Below are 23,844 nucleotides of genomic sequence, written 5' to 3'. Positions count from 1 at the left end.
CCCCCGCGGCCGCATCTGATGACTTCAGATGCGGCCGTGTCAGCGCACAGGCGGCCGCATCACATGACAGGGGATGCGGCAGCGTCATCAATGACGCGGCCGCATCCCTTTTCATGTGATGCGGCCTCCTGTGTGCCCCCCGGCCACGCCTCTCCCAGCCCGGGCCTGATCATACATGTGAGTGGGTGAGCATGGCTGAGAGTGCATCAGAGTTAGTATCAGAGCCAAGTACATAACCATATTACCCCACAGAGGATGGGTGAGGGAACACTGCAGATGGAGATGAAAGTGCCCTAACAACCAGTTTAAATGTAACTGTACACATAGTAGCCCTGTAGCCATTAAGAAGTGTGCAAGAGGAGACAGTAGATGTATATATGTACTGTACCTATTTACTTTGTTACTAAAACCATTTAAGAATGTGCCAGAGTGTGAGAAAAGTGTAAATAAAGAGTTTATATTTGCTATATAGAGATGGACTCGCGACCAACTGTGTGAGGACTATTGCACTGCACTATAATGCAGACACACTTGTGTCCCCACCAGGGCCGGATTAACGGAATGGAAGCCCCTGGGCTAAGGGGGCCCCCATTCCCCCCATGAGGCCCCCCCCTCGTTAGCAGCCTGGCCCCCCTGTTAGCCGACCCCACCCCCCCCCCAAACGCTTACCTTCTCCTGTCACTGCAGTAAGCTGCTTACTGAGGAGATCTCGTGACACTCTCGCGAGATCTCCTCAGTAAGGAGATTACTGAGCGCCGGAGAAGGAGGACTGCAGTGACAGAGCTCAGCATTGAGCGGGCCGGGGGCCATCAGTAATTCTGCTGAGCTCTGTCAAGGGCCCCCTGGATGCCCGAGGCCCATGGGCTGTAGCCCAGTTAGACCTCGGGTTAATGCGGTCCTGATCCCCACTTAACAGTCATTGGTGTAAAACCTTCATGTCCCGGGACCCTCTGCTCATTCATGCCAAGAACTAGCCAGGGAAGAGGATAGTACAAGTGGGGAAGTGCATTGCCCACCTATGCCCTCCAGGACAGCACACACAGTGACAGGGGGGGTTACACTTCTATGCACCAAAAATAATTTCCTAGTTTATAGAAGCATTATTATTATTAAACTGCTGCTGTGCTTTTATTCCATTTTCATTATTAGATATTCAAGCAAATGAGTTGACAGAAGAATAACTTTGAATAGCAAATGTTTGTTTTTATTAAACACTGAAATGTACAACTAGTTTTTGGTGAAAGGAATGAACCAGGCACAAAAAAAACATGGGCAAGATCTGACTATGAAAGCAATTTCTCTAAACATATCACGGTGTGCAACCAGTGACTACTGGGACGGTAAGATTCATGACATGCTTAGATGAGTCTCTATAATTACCTTCCAGTGTATTAGAAAGCAGTCAGTGTCTGACCCAATGCTCACAGTGGCTCCACATTGTACTGCTCAATCAGGTTTTATAATATTATAATATTCTTTGTCCATGAGAAGCACATTGTCTGGCTTTAAGTCTATGTGCACCAACCCAATGCCGTGCATGTAATCCAGAGCTTGGGACAACTGTAATGCACAGCGCTTCACCACACCCTTTGGCATGCCAACCTGCAGAAGGAGACAGATAGATGTTATGAGACATACTTGTACATCACCCTACAGCAGTCAGTATATATAACCCTGTTATTCGTACTTCCTTTAAAGGTTAAACTACATGAATATCTGAAATATAACAGAATTTAAACATCAGATCCCTATTTTATTTGTGGTGGTGCTTTAGGTGTTTACTTATGATTAAATGGTAAAGTCACACCAACTTTTTTTTTAAAGCGTTCCCATAGGATTTAGTTGATGGAGCTATGTATTGTTGGGGTAGTCAAAAAAAAGAGGATTTAAAACACAGAAGGAGCGACAAACATCCACTATATAAATGCCTAGTGGCGTGTGTGAAATAAAAAAAAAAAAAAAGCTGCAGCGCTACCTGCTGGGCAGAGTTATACACTGACCTATATATTTCTTGAAGGAGAAGTGACAGTTGGGAGTGGTTGGTGGTTGCCGGGGGTGACAGTGGGGAGTTTTTAACACCTTAAGTAGCTTGATGAAGGATGTGGCGATGAAGATGAAGGATGAGGTGATGGAGAAAAATGATGAGGTGGTGACATGTGGACAAAACCACGTTAAAAAAGGGCGCTTGCGTCGGGAAGTAACTCTCTTCCCCTGAGGAGGCCTGGGCTAGGCCCAAATGCATGACAAGAACCTTTTTAACACCTTAAGTAGCTTGATTTGACTAGAATGCATGGGTATCATGCACGGGTTAACTTGTATAACATATATATATATATATATATATATATATATATAATAATTTAATTATTAGCAGGAAACACTATCAGAAACCGCTATATTTTGGTGGAAAGATGGAAAATTTGGTGTTTCACGTTCCTTTATATATATACACATTTTTTTTATTGTATATGCAACAACAACGAGGCTCACAGTGGACGCTCAATATCTGATCATTTAATAATATGAAACTAAATACTGTCCACATATAGCAGCACAGTGGCCTAGTAATTAGCACTTCTGCCTCACAGCACTGGGGTCATGAGTTCGATTCCTGACCATGGCCTTATCTGTGTGGAGTTTGTATGTTCTCTCTGTGTTTGCGTGGGTTTCCTCCGGGTGCTCCAGTTTCCTCCCACACTCCAAAAAAAAAATTGACCCTAGTCTGTCTGTGTGTGAATGTGTGTCTATATTAGGGAATTTAGATTGTAAGCTCCAATGGGGCAGGGACTGATGTGAATGAGTCCTCTGTACATCGCTGTGGAATTAGTGGCGCTATATAAATAAATGATGATGATGATACAGACCATCCTAAAGAGGAGAACCATCAGAATAAAACACTAAACATAATGCATATAATAATAAAATGTCCTAAGAACTGTGCATTTCTAATAAAATAAATTGTGATGTTTAATTATTTAACACAAAGGACACAATTCACAAACGTGATGTGATTGAAAAAAGATGGTCTTAACATGACCTGGTTGTAGTTATAGTGACAAAAGAACATCAAATAGTTTTCAGACCCCATTTAATAATTCACAATAAAGATGGTAAAACTTTAATTTTCCAATTTTTCAGAACTGTTCCGCATTGATCTGCTAATTTTTGCATGTTTCACTGATGGAGTTTGGCCTTAGGTGTTCTGAGGCCGACCCCAACTACTACACTCAGCAGACAGAACTAACTTTTGCTGTCTCATTTCTATGCATAGACTAATTTCTCAGCATTGTAACATTAATGTATTACAAGTTTGTTTTATCCTCCAGTTTTAACACCCGCAGCTTTAGTGATTGTGCCCTATATGTAGAAAATTGTATTATGATAATTTAAGTGGATGTAGTGCACAGTGTGAAGATGTGAAAGACTTACTGAATATATGACAATGGTCCTTCTTACCTTTGGTCGGATGAGGTTCTGAAGAGTCCCTGTAGGCATCAGCTCTTGGGGCAGGATATAACAATACATAGTGTTATACAGTGGCGGATTCAGGGAGGGGGCTGGGGGGCGATCGGGGCAATCGCCCCCCCCCCCCATAGCAGGAGCTTGTTGCCGACGGCTGCACACTAACATAGTAACATAGTTGATGAGGTTGAAAAAAACACACCAGTCCATCAAGTTCAACCTATTTTGGATCTCCTGCGATCCTGCATTTATATTTGAAATTAATCCAGAGTAAGCAACCGCCAATCTATGTGCAGGTCCGCTCAGCAGTGACAGGCAGGGACTGTGTGCTGCCCGGCTGTTCCAATTGTGTTTTAAACACAATCAGAGCAGCCGGGCAGCACACTTTCCCTACCTCTCACTGCTGAGCGGACCTGCACACAGTGCGCAGCCGCCGGCAGCCTCAGAAGTCAGAAAGGGGGCGTGGCCTAAATCGCCATCCCACTAAATCGCCCTGAGTACAACAATTTTCTAGATCCGCCACCTGGTGTTATAGAACATTGGGTAGATGGTTATAAAGCCTCGGAAGCCGGAGAGGGCCATTAAAATTCAAAGCTCTCTGAGGAAATCTTTCAGCTGGGTTCTGTCCTTCCTCACCAACATGAGGGCCACTGGATCACCTAAACACAAGGGCAAAGAAAATGTAATATCTTTCTAGATAGGACTTCAAGAAATGTTATGATATAATAGTCTATATGATGTGATCTCCAGTCTATAGTCAGATGCTTACATACCGGTTATCTTGTCCTGGGCAAGCAGAACCATTCCAAGAGTCTCGATGACCTGGTAGATGTCAGAAATCGCCTCCATTTCCAGAGTTTGGCTGATTTGCAATTTGGACACAGGTGATGCTGTCCTCTATCTGACGATATAATATTTAGCACATGTTTTGTTAAATGGAATTTTAACAATGGTTGGTTTTAGAATAATTTAGTTAGACACTTTGAAGACATCACAAGTTACTCCTGTCTTGGGAAATTAATTTTCTGAATGTTTGCATTCATTAACATTATTTTTACTGGCAAGCTTAAATGAAATATAACCAATGGAACAGAGCCACCTAGTGGCCAAACGGTTAAGAAAAACATTATAATCTGTTACCAAGCATTATACTATAAACTAACAAAGCATAATAGGGGATTTAGTGTTGTCTGAAAATATATTGTTCTTCAGCATAAGGACCAAACATGCACAAGAGCTTGTTCACAATTTATGGTTTCTGTGTAGTGCAATTACATATGGCAAAATTAATAATAAAAAATAAATATGTCTGAGAAATGGAAACTGCATTGAAAATGCAATTTATAACTTGATATCATGAACACCAAGCAGCAAAGAAAAAGTAAAACAATGTCAGATTGTTCAATAAAGAGGTAAATGATAGTCTGATTTATTTCTAATTATATAGCATTAATCTATACAGCACTAAACAGATGAAACACACCAGGGGGGGTATTTATTAAACTGCAGCTTTGAAAAAGTGGAAATGTTGCCTGTAGCAACCAATCAGATTCTAGCTGTCATTTTGTAGAATGTACTATATAAATGCTAACTAGAATCTGATTGGTTGCTTTAGGCAACATCTCCACTTTTTCAAATCCGCAGTTTAGAAAATATACCCCCAGGAGTTAGATAAACTATAGAAAGTGGTCTCACCTGGGTAGGAAGGAGTCCAGTGGAGAAGTTGCTCCTGTGGGTCACAGAGCAGGATCAGTACAATGCAAACAGGGAAATCAGCTCCTAAGAGGTCTAGGGGTATATTTACTGAACTGTGGGTTTGAAAAAGTGGAGATCTTGCCTATAGCAACCAATCAGATTCTAATTATCATTTGTTTTGTACATTCTAAAAAATGACAGCTAGAATCTGATTGGTTGCTAAAGGCACCATCTCCACTTTTTCAAACCCGCAGTTTAGTAAATCTAGCCACTAATCTGCACAGGAAACAGAGAAGGGTCTTGAAGACAGAGTTCAGTTCACAGCTGTTTTTTATGGGCATCTCAGACATAGGTTACGCCCATTCCAGGTATAATGGAAGCCCATGGACTTCTATTAAAAAGCAAATTAATGCATCACCTGGCAGTTACCTATTTGTGAAGCGTCTATTGTCATTGGACAAGGTGTGAGTAGACAAAGGCAGAAGAGAGAAGTGTTACATTGTGGTGCACATACACTAAACATTCTGAATTTGATTACATATAAGTTGCAATGATTTAATAAATACTAGTTTATTTCTCTTTATTAAGATATAGACTTTTATAATCTCTGTGCAGATAGTGTTTCAGTGAAATCATTACAATATGTAAAGTGTAGTAAGTTAGAAACTGTTCTTTGGGAGTAATCTCATTATTATAATATTTATCTAGATAGTACGTTGTAAAATGTCCTCCAGATAGATATAAGTGTAGGTTAGTTATATATGTAGTTAGCTCCTCTGTAATTGTTGATAAAGAGCTGCTAGTTATGCTCTTGGATCAGGGAGTTATTGAATAGATGTGGATTTTTATATTAGTGTTTAGTAGATAAGTTCCAAATTAGACTGGAGCGACTGTGAATCACAAGTTGTATAGCACCTAAAGGGGATCTGTGGATTACACTTACCTACTTTTGGATTAAATGATAATTTGGGGGTTTCTGCTAATATTACCCACAGTGGTCTGTGGTTCATGGATTAGTTGTTTCTCATAAGTAGAAATTCACAGAGTTATTATGAGTAGTTATATTAAATTAATTATCCCTCGCAGACTATGTCCCAATCTAATTATATGCTAAAACATTGTTATTGTGTGGGTATCTAAATTCAGTGATAGAAAGCCCTCAACAACACTACCTCTGCATATATCTCAAATCAAAATACTCTCCCTCCCGTCCTCTTAGATCTACCTCTGACCTGCGCCTTGTCTCATCTCTGATAACCATCTCTCAGTCCCGCCTATAAGACTTCTCCCGTGCTGCTCCCCACTTATGGAATTCCCTACCACACTCAGGCAGACTTTCCCACAGCCTTCAAATCTTTAGACACTCTTTGAAAACCCATCTCTTTTTTAGAGGTGACCTTATCCCCGATAACATTATTCACACTTATGCACCTTCACAACTGTCCCAATTTCCACTCTGAGCCACGCTTGCTCCTCTTGTTTCAGCTGTGCCCTCCTCCACTTGCAATGTAAGCTCTTTATTGAGCAGGGTCCTCTATGCCCTTTTTTCATGTCTGTATTGATTTTGTCTACATTGTATGTCCCTGTTTTATATATGTCCTGTTATCCATACTGTACGACGCTGCAGAGCTCTGTGGCGCCTTACCAATCTAAGGTAATAATAATAATAATAATACTTAAGATTGTGGTGAGTAAAATATCTCACACAGAGAGCGAATCACCAAACGATACAAGTATCACGGTAACTATTCCTTGCGGACCTACGTCGCATTGTCATCCTACACTGATGTGTTTCAATAAATACTGATACTATGAGGATGTGTTTCAGTTTGTTTCATCAGTAACATATACATTATTGGTCTAATTCCCTTTTAACATATAAATTGAGGATATAAGATCCCCAGTGTACATAATATATATGATAAAAATGAATTAGACCACAAATCTATATGTCTTTAGCTAACTACACTTTACATATTTTAATAAGTTCACTGAAACACTATTGTCACTGAGAGAATATAAGTCCATCTTTTAATAAAGAGAAATAAAGTTGTGTTTTATAAACTATTGTAAATTATATGTAATAAAATTCATATTGTTTGTGCACCACAATGTAATACTTCTTCTTTCTTCTGTCTGTGTGACTTTATATTCTTTCAAGTTGTAGTATCTATATTTGGTTATAAAAAATGGTTAAAATAAACTGATAAAATATTACCAATATTATATAACTTACAGATCTGGGAGTCAACAAAAAAAAACTATATTCATTGATAGACCAAGTGGGTGGGTACCCTTTGTTTGCCTAGGTGTGAGTAGTGTAAGCAGCCTGAGAAGTCACAGTGGGTGACAGGGAGGGGCCATGTCTGTATTGTTATTACTGATTATGAGGTGTTAATGTAAATCAGTCAGACATTATTACATTAATTATTGATATGTTGCTATTTCCCCACCTGTTATTGTTCTGTCCAACACAGAAACCTCTCAGAAAAAAATGTCACCTGAATAGTGTTATTATGTAGAAATATATATTTCTCCTATATTGATAAGGTATCAGTAAGTGTTACATTTGTACATGTATTTACCTATATACAGCTAATATACATAGTGTGTGGTGATAACCCGCTGCTTTACATGTGGTATGGCAATAATTGTAATTAATATCTGTTTATAACAATGCAATGCACACCACAGACTGTATTATTGTACATAATTGTATATTATATTATTCCTAGTAAGAGATATAGATAAGAGAAATAATTGTATATGAATGTAGGTTGTAGCCTGAGGTTTTCACCCAGTACATTGTACTACATAGTGTCTCATCAGGACATCAGTTTATAAAAGTAAAAAGTGCCAAGTATTGGTTGACCTGGAAACAGATTGAATGTGTCTTCACCCCGATGCCGAAGTGTTTAATTATATTCTATTTAGTGTTTTAGGCATATTTACTACACTGGCATAAGTAGAGGTGATGACTATCATTTATATTCTATCTTTATATATTAATTAATTATAGCTGTTATTAGACCCTGGGACATATTATTTTGTGACTTTGTAAACATTTCCATGGCTTGTTTGGCTAGTTACATTTGTTGTACATTTGACTATCAGCTATTTTCCCTGGTCTCAGCCCTTTCCTGCAAAAGGTGGCTTAAAGCATACCTTCCATCTGCCCCAATTTAGGTGGAACACCCCTGATTTGAGGGGACTGTCCTGCCATCCTGATTAGCAGGACTTTGTCCTGATCTGTGGGCAGTTGAGAGATATGTGTTACTGAGTGATGTCCCTGTCAATGCTGTGTGTACCAGCAACAAATGCATGTGGAATAGAAGGAGTGTTCTTTTGGGAGCGGGCGGCTGACGAGGTGGGAGGGGGGGGGGGCGATAGGCTTGCCCCCAGTGTGATGTGGCACATTTCCGTCTAGTGCGACCCTCTTCACATGTGTGTTCCACTGTGAACCGAGGTCTAAATCATGAATGTTGGTGGGTATAACGAAAAGTGTCTGACTGCAGCATCATTCAACTGGAATACTGGCAGGAAGTCTGATGTGATTAGGAAAATATCTGCAGCTTCATCTCAAGTATAGATTATACATGACTAAATATTATCAGTATCTCTTCTGGATTCTAGTATGAGAAGTGAGGCACATTAAGCCAAACGTCCTTAAACTTATCCACATGTTCAGAAGCATAGCACTTACCCATTGAGGGTTAAGTTGTTGGTCACCTCCAGCCAATAGAATCCTGTGGGAGTGTTTAGGTTTGTGTGCCCATATATTCTCACGCAGAGGATGCTGGGTCTCTTCCATCGCAGAAATCCCCTCCCACCCACCCTGTTGTTTGTTTTTTCTTTGTTATATTATAAGGTTTGGTAGTCACAGAGTAAGTAAGGTTAAGCAGGAGAGCCCTTGCAGTTGGCAACTCGGGCGTACGGTGCTATCGCTGATTGGGTAATGCCACCACATACTTCGAAGCATCTTGGTTCGTGGTTACCCGGTACGGGGACCCTGTGTTCTGCATTGTACGGCAATTCATTCGTGAGCCCTGAAGTGATGTGGTCACTATTACGCCAGATTTAGCACCGGCCAATCGTAAGGGACTAGGTCCCGGTATCAGTGGTAGGCCGGGGGGCCGTACACTGTTTGGTTTAGCTTTTATTTAGTTAGCTGAAAGCAAGTGCTCTCGCCCCACCAGGTTTATACATTTAATAAACTGTGACCTTTTTTAAGCCATAGCTGAAGTTGTCGGTGTCTTTATTTACTAGTGGTAAGAGATATGATTGTACATGAGGAGAGGTTGTGCGCGGAAGAAGGAATCTGTGGTATGAAGTTTATGAGTACTGAACTGGAAGTTCATGATGACCTTATTTATTTACTAACGTTTGTTTATATAGCACCAACAAACTCTGGCAGCCAACACAATAATAAAACAATGCAAGAGTATTATCAGATAAAGAGGTAAGAGAGCCCTGCTTACAATATACATTTTCAGCTGTCTGTATTAGCCAGAAGTCTATTAAACCCATGTATATTTAATATTGATTAAACCAATGAGAAGAGCTTAATTTTAATGTGTTCAGACAGACATTTTACTGTTTTGTTATTTTTTTTTAATGAATTAGTTGTTTTCGTTACCTATACCTGTTTTCTGTTGCAGATAACTTTACAATGAACATAATGGAGATGAGTCATCTCAGTTGTTTGATGCATAAAATTGCAAAAAAAACTAATTTGTTGTTAAAAACAAAGTAGATGCAAAATAAAATTGTTTAGTTTCTCTTCTAATTTAGGAGCTTTTTTCCTGCTTTTCATATATTTAGAAGAGGTTTCACCACAACAATGTAACAGGTTTTGTAAACACTGAACAAGTTTCCTTAGAACAAGAGTTAATGGAAAAGCTAAAATATGCGTTCCTTGTAATGACAGCTGCGCTTATTAATGGAAATGGCTCCTGATCATCTATAAACAGAAATGGCACAATGAGAAGGATAAACACATGAATGAATAGAGAATAGAGAAAGGTTTCTCATGAATGAAAGTGCATATTTACCAAACGCTAGGTGTAAACAAACACATAATATAATTGTGTTCAGAGTTAAATGCCCCAAACTATGCACAGTCAATGCAGTGAGATTATTATTGTAAAATTCATGCTCACTATTCTAATGTTGTGTGACTGTGAATTCAAGGAAAAAAAGGTTTAGAATTTAACTTCTTTATCTGTAATACAGTTCAGTTCTTTTCCACCAACAAGTCCCAATGTGCTCAGGTTCTACACTGCTCTTAATAACTTTATGTTGTGGTCCCTCTTGTTGCATCTCTGCAAAGGTGTCCTTTACCTCCATAGGTTCTGTAAAACAGGCACCATATTGGTTATTATAATGGTATACGTTTGTCGCCAAAACATTTTACAGTTTCCACATGTGACTTCAAATAGCTTCTTTTAATAGATAAAATACAGTAAAACAAAAAATTAAGGCGCTAGGAATCAATTAATAGTATATGGTGTTCGGACCGCAGCTCCCTTCAAGCAGAAATCTGAATCTGCTTCATAGTAAATAGTAACAAAAAGCAATAAGGGGCGCTGTATCCAACAGTTTCTATTTATTGAATATAATAGCAATAGCAAAATCGTTAAATGCAATAAAATAATTATACAAAATCAACATTCAGTGGACATCAAGTGATCCCAAATACAAATCCCCTAAGGATCACAGTATAAAAATGCAACTCACGGGCAACAAATCAGCTGATGCACATGAGCAATAACTCATAGAAAAGGAATATATAACACACACTTGATAGTGGTTCACAGAAACACCTTGATAGATGGTTAAATGCAAATACTTGTAGTGCTTAATAACATACATACAACCGCTGCAGCGGTGTAGATGATTCAAATCCCTAAAAATAAAGGGAACAAGCAATGTCCAGATTAGCACTAATAAACTCTCCTTGTTTCAAGGGCAGATTTAACTTTTCATGCAACAAAACGGTGTATAGCATTCATTAACAAAATATTCCTTTGGTAGAATTGTAATGATTTATCAAGTGCAGAAGTGCCGCTGAAGCGGTTAATTGCAATGGAGGGTCCTTTGTAATGGATAAGCGTTGATGATTTATATCAGATGTAAGCTCTCCAGATTCCGTTAATATTAATCGGCAAAACAGTTAGACTTTAGCATGCAGCAACTGCAGCAACAGTAATAAAAAGTCTTTAGCGCAATAATCCAGCGCTTGATAGCCAATAAGATAACACAGTTAGACTTTAGCATGCAACAACTGCAGCAACAGTAATTAAAGTCTTTAGCGCAATGATCCAGCACTTGATAGCCAATATAGATAACACGGAGGCCGTATATACAATCGCTTCATCCACTTACTTTAGCAATCCATTGAATACCCCGGGGTACAGGAAAACGATGTCCAGATGTTGTATTAAAATCCAATAGTGTTCTGACGCGTTTCTCCGTGTTACACACGGTTTCATCAGAGAGATAATAGATCTTCTTTTTCTTCTAATGCTGTATTTATTTTTTCAGCTTTAATAAGTACGTGTTCAGCTTTAAAATTTTCGGTACCTACGCAGCACATGTCATTGTGCATTCTTCTTTCTGTAAATAATACAACATTTTTAACATACTTTATACTATTATCATTCGTTTATCTGCAAATTCACTTACAAGTCCTTCAAGCAGTCAAACTCACTTTTTTTTTTTTTTTATGGTTTCTATGAATTTGCATCAGTCTCCGTTGTTCTCTATTTTTTAGGCCTGGCCAGCGCTTCTGTACTTGAAATATATTTATTTTCTTTCCAAGTTTCTCCTTAATTTGTTTTAGTAATCTCTGCATTACTAGTTCCTTTCTGGTATTACATTTATGGTATTTTCTCTTTTGGCAGTTGTATCGTATTGGTCCAGTACTTTTACCATTATCTCCACCTCTCTCGGGCTCATTGCCTTTGCTATTTTCATGCCCGTTAATTGTATTTCTTCTTCTTCTCCATCCCCCTCCACTACTTCTACAAATTTTTTCTCTACCTCTCACACCCCCACCGACATCTGCCATCATCGGGTCGGGGGCCTCCCCGCCCCCGGCTCCGACTATCAGCTGGTCAAGGAGAATGGCAGGAATCTAACAGCAAATGTTATGCTGTTAGCTGCCTGCTGTCACTGTAGTGCTCCCGTGGCGTGCAATAGTCTAGTTACTAAGGAGATCTCGTGAGAGTGAGTCTATGGGGCATATTCAATTAGCTTTCCGGTTTGCGGGATCGCGCCGTGAAGTCAATCCGCGGTACCGCAATAACGTGGATTTTTGTTCGCAGCCCATAGGGTTGCGTACGAAAATCCGCATTATTGCGGTACCGTATTACCGGCAATACTGCGCAGGTTTCGCGGTAACGCGCATTACCGCGAACCGGAAAGCTAATTGAATATGCCCCTATGAGTCATAGTCTCTCTCTCACGAGATCTCCTCAGTAAGAGTTTACTGCATGCCACGGAAGAACTACATGGAGTGACGGAAGAACGCCTGCAGCCTGCAGACAGAGAAGAAAGAACGGATCAGGAATGGGAGGTAAGCGCTCGGGTGGGGGGGCTTTACAGGTTTATATTATGCTCTACTATATATTTCGGGCAGGGGGGTTTGGTGGCTCACAGTACCCTTAGCCCGATGGCCTCTATTCCCTTAATTCGGCCCTGGGTGCAGACAGGTGACATACCTCCTAGTGGAACTGTAAGTAAAATATATTACGCTGCTGCTGAGTAACAGGTTTATTAAAGTAGAAATACATAACAATACAGTTTGCACACATAACATGCACAATTGTTACATACACTCATTCTGCAATGGCACTGCACCCTCCCCATTAAAATATTGAAGGTATGCCTCCCTGTTTAATTTTGCACTGGCCTTTGCATTTCTAAGGTGGCCCCGACTCTACCTCCATTTCCTTAACATTGTTGTCCCCATAAGTATGTGAACTGTGTACACAGGAGGTTTTACGTCTTAGAAAGTTTACTAGAACACAACAGGTCATCACCACTTTGTTTATCTTGTCCAAACGCAGATTAATAGCAGAATGGAAAACTCTGAATCTGTTACTGAGAATTCCAAACACATTTGCAGCAACACGTTTAGCTCGTGACAGTCTTTAATTAAAAATCTGCCTTTCTGTAGACATATTGTGCTGCGGGTAAGGTTTCAATATATTGTTGTACAATGGAAATGCTTCACCGCTACAAACACAAATTTTAGTCCATATTTTGTATTACTTCCGGTTGAAAGATTAAGTTCATAGTTTTTTAATTTTGCATGAAAGGGACTCTGCTCCAATGCATCTCCATCAGACACTTTCACATTTTTTCCAATGTATACAAATAAGAATTCATAATTTGCATCCACTATGGCCATTAGAACGATGCTGAAAAATCTTTTAGAATTATAATAAAAAGATCCACTGTTGGATGGAGACATAATTCGGACATGTTTCCCATCAATAGCACCACCACAGTTTGGAAAATTCCATTGCTTCTCAAATTCTTCCACAATAACTTTGCATTGTTCTACCGAAACATAAAGATGAGCGACAGAGCTTAACTACATGCATTTAATATCATACTCTTTTTTTTCTCTCTCATTTTTTCAATACTCTGCCATCTGTCCTGTCACAAGAACTCATGATGGAATTTGATGACCAAGAAGAGACAACTACAACTATTGTACAGGGAACCCAGGTGACAGTCAACAGCCAGGATGTACCTGAGGTTGCAATTCCACCACAAACGCAACAGAAGGGGGGAGAAAAAGGCTCCGTGAGGTTGATGAAAGTGATGCGCTAACTACAAAGACGATGGAATGCGCAAACACTTTGATGGCCAAAAAACCTGAACCACACACTTTTGACCGACTTGAACAAACGATAGCAAGCAAAGTGAAAGTACTAGTAGACCGATACAAGTGGAAATGGAGCGTTTGCTGTGTGACCTCTTGTGTAGGGCTACCAAGGAAGATTTGTACCCGGATACAATTCTAACTCCAGCACACCACAGCCAGACACCTCCATACACATTTCGGCATACACAGGTGCAGCATGGTAGTATGGGGGGGACAATATTTAATGCCAAAACCATTCCTGATTTCTACCCCTATACCCAGCTCAAACATGCAACACTTTAATGGAAGGTCATCACAAATGGATAATATCGAGCTGTTGCAATATGAACAATTATAAACTGTATATGTGGCTGCTTTTACTGGTTTGTACTTTATAAATTTAATATATATTGTTAATTTTATGTATGTAAATAAAATTATACATTTATATCTAAAAAAGACTATTTATTTTTACCAAACTTCATATATTGTTAATGGAGAACTTCAATGATAGCATCACAGGTCTCAGGTATTACCAAACCCAGAGCTTGCGGTGAAATTGCTGTGCTGTATTTCAGATCAGTCAGTGTCCTTCCTGTTGCCAGAAATCATAGGCTAGCAGATATGGGTCTCCTTAAACGGGTGTCCTCCTTCTGGATGATGGGGGTGACTAGTTAGAGCAGTTCCTGGAATGTGGGTTCAGTCATTCTCAGGAAATACCTGAAGTCATCGGGGTTGATGTCCCGTATCTCCTGCGTCATGGACATATGAGAGAATGAATCTCTCCTCTTGAACCACTCTTTGATCCAACAAGATATATTCTTTCTTCTACTTTCCCTGCGGGTCTGTACTTTCAGTCTTCTTGCCACAGTGAGTAGAAAAAGAGCAGTTGCTTGTCGTTCTTCAAAAGTATCCATATTAGTAGAAATAATTTATTATGTGTGGTTGAGAACCAACGTACAATGTGCATGTGGTAGTGAATGTAGGAAGAAAATGTGTTGCCTTCTCTTTTTTTATGAGGTTTGGGGTGGTTATTATTGAATATGCTCTGCCCCTTATTTAAATTTCTTGGGGATATTGCTACTTAGTGGTTTAAGTGTGTACAAATTTCTAATCTTTGCTCACAACAATATAATGGTAAAAAGTCACTTCCCGGACGGTCAGTCTTTCGTTAATCGTCTAAAACATGAATAGTGTGTATGCATTAATCATCTGAGCCGTCGGACCTACGGTTAAAGGGAGGTGTAGATAACACGTCGGTCGGAAAATTCTTCGGTGTACCAAGCCTTAGCTCTTTGTAAGAATATCCTTATGTCTTTCCCAAGCATGTTTAAATTGTTCTACTGTATTAGCCTCTACCACTTCTGATGGGAGGAAATTCCACTTATCCACTACTCTTTCTGTGTAGTCATTTTTCTGCAAATTTCCTCTGAACCTACTTCCCCCCAGTGTCAGTCTATGTCCTCATGTTCTAATACTTCTCTTCCTTTATAGAATGTTTCCCTCCTGAACCTTGGTAAAACCTTTGATATATTTGAAAGTTTCTATCATTTCCCCCATTTCCCTTCTCTGTTTAAGGTTTGACCATTATTATTCTAGTGCGGAGGGTTTCTCTATTATTTTTACTGAATCAATTAGTTATAATTTAGCTGTATTCCTGGGTGGGAAGGGTTCAACCTTGGAAGCGCAAACATTTATTCACATCTCACCATTCAATTAATATCGTTTTTTGCTTTTGCGCACATTTCTGGTAGAGATGTGCAAACCTTGCGACCATATATTAACCCAATAAGAAGGTATAAATTGCATTGAAAACTCCAATTTGTTTGTTAAAACCTGTGAAGTTATAATGCATTGTCAGATGGTGGTAATTGGGTAATGTATGGAAGGTAAGAGGGTGGTTGAGGAATTTGATAATCTAGCCTGTAGAGGTGGGTTTTCAGAGAGCGCTTGAAGGAAGGAAAGTCTTATTGTGCAAGGGAGTGAATTCCACAAAGTGGGCGCAGCCTGAAAAGAATCTTATACTGGGAAATGGGAGGATGTAAAGAGAGTGGATGAGAGACGCAGATTTTGTGCAGAACGGAGGTGTCGATTTGGGGGATAATTTGAGACAATAGTAAATTGCTATTGCTGCTCCATGATAGAGACTTAAAACTTTTTACAATTAGAAAATTTGAGAGTAATTTTATATCTTAACCAGCATTTATGGATATTTCTTGAAACTATTGAAATGTTATTTCTTAAAAAGTAGGTACTGGAAAGCTGATTTAGGGTTTTCCATGTTTATGATTGGCAGTCTGGATTTTCACTAATGTTACAATAGAGATTTGCCATACCTTTCTCATTTTAAGTGCTGTCTGTCCTTTATCATGGATTTTGTCTCTATTTCCTCTATTTATATATAGGTGTATATATATATATATATATATATATATATATATATACACAGTGGAAAAGGTAACCAGAATAGGACCTGTCCAGCAGGGTTAATGAAATTGCTATTAGGATTGTGGGACCTGGTGGGCGGGGCTTCCGATGCGGACAAGCAGCCGGTAAATAGTGAGGGATGGTGGGCATAGTAAGTTTGTCAGGAAGCACCGGACCTTTACAATTGTGACATGCTGTTTTATGCTGACAATAAAAAAAGCTAAAAAAAACTCCATAAGAATATAGTATCATGTGTATGTTTTTTATTTCATCTGCATACTGGGACATACTTAATCTATGTGTGTAGACAGCAGTTTATATTATGTGCTCTATATAATAATACTTAATAAAATACAAATGACAATTTTTAACATAAATAGCTTTTATTAAGGTTTCTAAATTTTGGGGAAAAAAGCAAAAAATGGAAATAGGGACATTAAAAGGATCAAGGTAAGAGGGTACATAGTGGGGAAATGACAATTTTTAGAAAAGGAAAAATATTTTAATTTGAAATAGAATTATTTACATTTTTTTTAAATATATAATAGTCTATATGGTGCTCAAGTGATAGTGTTCATCCACATGTCCGGCCTGGATACTTCTGACTGTGCTCTCTGCTGATGCTGGTCATGAGTCCTACAGAGAGGAAGAGACAGACGGCAGTTAGATGTTACAGAGAGGGAGACGATCCTGAGCCAGATGTCACAGAGGAGATACAGTCAAGGGCGGGATGTCAGAGAATGAGGTTGTCGAAAATCAAATGCCACAAAGAGAGAGAACGATAGTCGGGAATGAGATGACACAGAGCAGTGACATTCTACAGAGAGGTCTAGAGTCATAAGTCAGAGACAGAGAGATGGTCTCCATACAGATGGCACAGACAGGGGGAGAGTATTGAGTGTGATGTCACAGAGAGAGAGGCACAGTTTATTTGGATGTCACAGTTAGCGAAAAACAGTCAGGTCAGGTCAGATGACATTGAAAGACAGAGACAGTGCTGAGTTATATATTAGAGATAAAGATATGATCAGGTGATACTGAGACATTAGTAGAATACTTTTTTTGGGAGTTAATCATGATGTTCTATAACTGGCTGCATGGACAGCAATTGTCTGAAGAACACTCAATCTTTCTGTCTCATTTCAAATCTGTTCAGACAAGTTGATGCTGATAAATGAAAAGAACAGGGACTGTAATAAATTATAATGTTATTGCATCAATATGTAACACAAGTCTATCGTTCACAAAATAAACAATATTTTTTAATTTATTATTTAGATAAATATTTTTCTATTTAGATCTATTTTAGAAGTTGATGAGCTTACTTATCATTTTTATTATAAATTAAATATGTCGGTGAGATCAGAAACCAAGTTGTGCAATATTCAATAATCAAATATCTCAGTCACAATGGTATAATCATCTCCCACCTTCCAATAACTATAGAATAACATTTAACATGATAATCAAATTATACTTCAAATAATACTATACAATCAACACAAAATAAATAAATTAGTTCATATAGAACAATTATTGACAGATAACTTAAATCCAGAATTAAAAGATAACAGTAATACAAAAACAATAGAAGCAGAATATAACATCATATTGTCACATTACAAACCTCCTACACCATTATATCTGAAAATTGACACATGAAATGGAAAAATCTCACCATGTGGGTCTTTTGTTGCAAACTATTCCGCATTATTGTGCCCAGTTGGCAGAACAATCCTTCTTCTTGCTCTTTCCAGTCACTAAGGGCTGAATCTTGATGTCTGGTCCCTCCAGTCTGAGTTGATTTCTAAGAGACATTTACCGACATCATTGGGGTTTTAGGTGCAAGAGTTTCTATCAACAATTCCAGTTTTAAGCAAGCAGTATACTCACATTATACTTACATGTCTGTCCTAAGTATCAGCATTGAGGTGGTATAGATAGAAAATTATTCTTCCAAGGTATAATTTACAATTATGCATTCCACATCACCGCGGTTTTCTATAATAATAAATTCATCTTCTCCCTCTATTATGATGACTTCGTCCTCATATTCTCTCATTTCACTATCTTCTTTAATTACAACCAGAATAGTTTTCTCAGGAATCTCTTCAACTCCCCATTGAAAGTCCAGATAATTCATGACAACACCTACTGGATTCCTGTTGGTGGCATCTTTGGAGAGCAGATGATGGAACATATCCTGGGCCTCCCTACTGAATTTCTGCCAGGATGTTGGAGGTGGAATGCGTTGTACAGCATTTTGCCAGTTGATGAACTCCTGGAAGTACGGATCTTTATCTACAGCTCTTTTCCAAGGAAAAGATCCAGTGTAAACAACAAAGAGAAGCACACCAAAGGCCCAAGCATCAACACTGGAATCCAGGGCTAAGTAATCACCGTATCTCAAATTGCAGTGTTCCGGGGACATATAAGGTATGATAGGTGACATGGATGAAACAAGGGTACCTGCAACTTGAGTTAATCCAAAATCACACAGCTTGATGTGGTGGCAATCTTTGTCCATTAGAAGCACATTATCTGGCTTCAGATCCCTGTGCACCAGTGCCTTACTGTGCATGTATTCTAGAGCTCTGCTCAGCTGTATCGCACAACGTTTCACCAACTCTTCTGGAATTCCAACCTAAAAATTAGTGTACATCATTTTAGAAGTGTATCTGGTAAGAAAAATATATTTACTTCTATATGAAACTATTGGATGGTAAATACCATGAATTGATTTTATAGCCTGGAATAGTCTCTGTTTTTACTGTTTTATGGGTGTGGGCTTGTATATTGCTCTGATATATGAATGTCCCTCATCAATGACAGCCGGACAGAAATTTAAATCCACATTTACTATAGTCAAATGGGTTGTTTGCTAAAAAGGAATACTATACTATAAGTTAGCCTTCAATCTTCATATTAAAAACATAATAAACTAATTTATATCCATCTATAATCATATTATTTCAATCTTTTGATAATTTGTTCAGTGATATTTACTCATTGAGATTCCTTTGCCCATATTTTAACACAGATGAGTAATCTCAATGGAAGTTTTATTGCACAGAATATTTAAACACAATGGATGAATGTATCATACAATACTCATTTTTCAGATTAAGACACTCCAAATGTTGCTCTACTTACATCCCACTGGATGAGGGAATGGAGGGATCCAGCAGGTGCCACCTCCTGGCTCATAATGTAGTGGCTTGGAGAATCAATGAAGGTGTAATAAGTAGATATGATGCCTTCATAGCTGGAGAGATAGATGGACGTACAGAGCTCACGGAAGAAAGACTCCTGATTGGATCTGTCCTTCTTCACTAGTTTTAGGGCAACAGTTCTACCTAATTAGATTAAAGTAAAAAAAAAAATTACAATGATTAACACATGGGCAAAGTGAAAATGTTTGTAAATGCAACCTATTGCCTACAAATCATGTACCTAACCTATAACTATATAATACACCCCCCTCCCACATTGTTCTTCATAAATAATTAAAGGCATTTCCCAGCAAGAACTTGGAGAGGGAGGTAAAATTAAAATGGGATGGCAGATTTATATTTTGGGGGTAGGGCATGTCCTAGATCAACGTTACATTTCAGTGTACAAATAATCTATCAAGTATTTGTGTGCTACATGAAAAAACAGCCAGTATTTAACTTATGTGCAAAATAAAAATAAAAAAATTTGCACCCCTTACATTGTAACATTATTTTGTCCAGAAGAAAACTTATTCATTTTTTGCCTTACTTTCCTTAATGAATCAGGCCCATTAAGTGGTACCCACTTTTTAAGCATATTATGGGTCAAACCTTATCTGTGCCATCAGTGAACTATTTCTAGAACATATTTATGACTCTGGGCTTACCTGTTTCCTTCTCACGAGCCATTACAACTTGACCATAAGTCCCGTTGCCCAGATATTTCAAAACATCAAAGTGATCATCCACGACCTGCTGGATCTTAGAATTCTGGGCTGCTTCCATCTTAATCTATCAGATGATTGGACAAGTCCACTTATTGAAGATTAGTCTTGATCTGTAAACACAAGACAATAATATCTGTGAGAAAATTTGTGAACGTTTTGTAAATTTAATAAAGAAATGACATTCACAAATTATTGTGTAGTGTATGGTGAAGATAGTATGCATTGGGAGATTATCAACCAACAATTTTACGGATAACCAGAGGCACAAGAAACTGCAAGATAAGAAGTTTGTAAAAAGTAAATCTAGAACCTCCAATTACACATGTTTAAAATCCTCAGTGTTTGTAAGTTGTACTCTGAGTGTTATCATCATGTGACTATCATCACCAACAGCAACATATTAATAGCTTATACTACACAGTGTAAACATATAAATATAAGTATTACCAATAACACAATGGAGACAAAACTTTAGAACAAGAAAACTGAACTTACCTAAGCAGAACAACTAGAATAAACATGAGGTTCTTAGTGCAAAGTTTGATGAAACCTTGATGTGGTAGATGGACATCCACAGTTTGATCAAAATATTTACTACGAACCTCATGTTTATTCTAGTTGTTCTGTTATAGAGTTTATATTACTACATAGTGTAACATATAGCTGTATTTAATTATTTATAAATATGGTCTTAGTGCTTAAAGAGTGCACCTGCATCTTAGATTGTGTATCTGACCATAAAGGAATGGCACTGCCAAATCCTAGCATAGTGTATCATGAATGGTGAATAGAGAATGTATGAGGATATTCTCAGTAATTCTACTGATAATCAGAAACACTGAAAATATAAGGTTTACATTCCTTACTGTTAGCAAATGTCATACTAAGGGCTATCATAAGTCTATTGGTATCCATGAACTACATATTCAAACCTTTTAGTGCACAGTGTAAATAAAGTAAGTGTAAGTATTTCAAAAAGTATTACCAACATTATGATAGAGATGAGACTTTAGAGCATGAGAATTGAACTTACCTAAGCAGTAAAGCGTCAGGAGAAGTTGGGTTTTCAGAGAAGCTGCTCACAGAACAGGTTTAGTCCAAGAAGTAGGGTATAATCTGCCTCAGAGGTCCAACCTTGTACAACTTGTCCTTGGTATCACAGAGAAGTCCTTAGTGTTCAGTTCATAAGAAATGACTGAAGTGCATAAACTTCATCTGCCTTATATGAGGAGTTCAGCCAGGGCCTTGAGGCTACTTCCCATCCAGAGATAATTGGAAGTCCATGAACCTCTATAGAAATGCAAATGAATGTATCACCTAGAACTTGTCCATTCATGATCCTATTGTGATTGTTCTAGATGTGGATTGGTCACAATGGATGGCAGGGAGGGGATTATGTTGTATTATTCCTTCTATAATGTAATTTATACACAAGTTTTGAGAACTTTGAATATATTCCAATCTTTCCACCCTAAATGATTATTTCCAAAACAGAAACTTTTCTAGTAATATTTTCTCGTACATATATTTTAGGATACAAATGTTTTGTGCTATAAAGATAAAAGTGTGCATTCCACCAAAAGATGATTTTAATATAGTAATTGTAATATATATAATATAGGTTTAGGACATGTTTTATATATTTTAGCCTTGTTTACATACCTTATATTTGCCCTATTAATTAAATTGCTGCTATTATGTTTCAGTATTATCAAATCACTAAGCTATATTAATGTATGGCCAAAGAAACATCTCTGTAGGAATATTTTGATATATTGGTTTCACATGATGTTTTTTTTTTAAAAGAGGTTTCCCTGCACCCATCCATACAAAAGTAGTTCACATATATTTTAAAGGAATAGCATATAAATATTATATATGACCACTGACTCAGTGGCATCAAAATACATATTTTAACAAGTATTTCTCGATAGTAGAAGAATGTAAATGGATATGTATTAACTTGTCTGCCTTTGTACTCCATATTATAAAATGTTATATCTGTTTAATTAACTGTAATTATATAAATGCAAATGAATGTATCACCTGGAACTTGTCCATTCATGATGATCCTATTGTGATTGTTCTAGATGTGGATTGGTCACAATGGATGGCAGGGAGGGGATGATGTTGTATTATCCCTTCTATAATGTAATTTATACACAAGTTTTGAGAACTTTGATTATATTCTAATCTTTCCACCCTAAATGATTATTTCCAAAACAGAAACTTGCCTGGTAACATTTTCTCATACATAGATTTTAGGATACAAATGTTTTGTTCTGTAAGGATGAAATGTACAATCCAAAAACAAGTAGATGATTTCAATATATATTTACTTTGTTAACTAAACTAACACATTGTTATACACATATAGAGACTACAGTATCTGCTGTGACAGTTGTGTTGGCTATGATGACAATAATATTACAGAATATACTTATATTATACAGTCATTATATGTGTGTTTCCGGGGGACAGGTAAGAAAAGCGAGGTTTAGGGCATATTTTATAGATTTTAGCCTTGTTCACATACCTTATATTTGCCCTATTAATATAATTGCAGCTAATGTATAATGTATAATTGCAGTATTATTAAATCACTAAGCTATATTAATGTATGGCCAAAGACACATCTCTATGGGAACATTTTGATATATTTGGTTTCACATGATGTTTGTTTTGAAAAAAGAGGTTTCCCTGCACCCATCCATACAAAACTGGGTTCACATATATATTTTAAAAGAACAGCATATAAATATTATATAAGCCCACTTACCCAGTGGCATCAAAATACATATTTTAACAAGTATTTTTCAATAGTAGAAGAATGTAAATGGAAAAGCATTAACTTATCTGCCTTTGTACTCCATAGTATAAAATGTTATATCAGCTTTTTATATAGGAATGGGGTGTTAGTAATCGTTTACTTCACACTGCACTAAAATATATCTACAGTTTGACTGAAGCAGAGCTAAATATTAAAATAAAAAATGACACTTACGGGCATATTCAATTGTTGGCGAAAACGCCGAAAATCCTGCGGTCCGCGCACTATTACCGTTAATACGGTAATTTTCTTGCTGGATTTCAGCTCGCAGCTCCCTGAGCCGCGAGCTAAAATCCAGCTATCTGCTACCGTAATAACGGTAGTAGTTTTTACGCGGCTTGGACTTTCGGACAATTGAATATGCCCCTTAGTGTTCTAATCAGTGTTAGTGTTCTAATCATTATTTAATTAATTAATTAATGACCATATAAAAAATAGTTTTTCCAACAAAGAGGCTGATACAATTATGGTACAGAAATCGGTACATAGTGCAACTAAACTAAGCAAAGATTTTAACCTGAACATCCCCTGGAAGATCCTATCCAGTCCAATATTGTCAGAAGCCAACTAACCTACCAGTATGTTTTTGGAGTGTGGGAGGAAACCAGTGTACTC

General features: G+C 37.8%; 2 protein-coding genes across 2 annotated transcripts in view; one reads left to right on the top strand and one right to left on the bottom strand.

Moving 5' to 3' along the window:
- Positions 1-23,844, top strand: part of EVA1A (eva-1 homolog A, regulator of programmed cell death) — a 264,800-nt gene that overhangs the window by 60,181 nt on the left and 180,775 nt on the right. The window lies entirely within an intron of this gene.
- On the bottom strand, positions 18,408-20,457 carry LOC142142502 (serine/threonine-protein kinase SBK1-like). Its single transcript, XM_075200388.1, has 3 exons — positions 20,340-20,457; positions 19,613-19,815; positions 18,408-19,103 (listed from the first exon to the last, which is right to left on the bottom strand). The coding sequence occupies exons 1-3, from the start codon at positions 20,455-20,457 to the stop codon at positions 18,408-18,410; spliced, it is 1,017 nt and encodes a 338-aa protein (XP_075056489.1).

Source organism: Mixophyes fleayi, chromosome 3 (genome assembly GCF_038048845.1).
Source record: "Mixophyes fleayi isolate aMixFle1 chromosome 3, aMixFle1.hap1, whole genome shotgun sequence".
NCBI classification, from domain to species: Eukaryota; Metazoa; Chordata; class Amphibia; order Anura; family Limnodynastidae; genus Mixophyes; species Mixophyes fleayi.
This window is presented reverse-complemented; position numbering and strand designations above follow the sequence as displayed.

Bases quoted from the DNA above. Each gene is read 5' to 3' on its own strand.
- LOC142142502 (XM_075200388.1), bottom strand. From the start codon at position 20,457: ATGGAAGCAGCCCAGAATTCTAAGATCCAGCAGGTCGTGGATGATCAC. The intron at 19,816-20,339 runs GTAAGCCCAGAG...TAATCTAATTAG, and splicing joins GGCTCGTGAGAAGGAAACAG to GTAGAACTGTTGCCCTAAAA. The intron at 19,104-19,612 runs GTAAGTAGAGCA...ACTAATTTTTAG, and splicing joins ATTCCCTCATCCAGTGGGAT to GTTGGAATTCCAGAAGAGTT.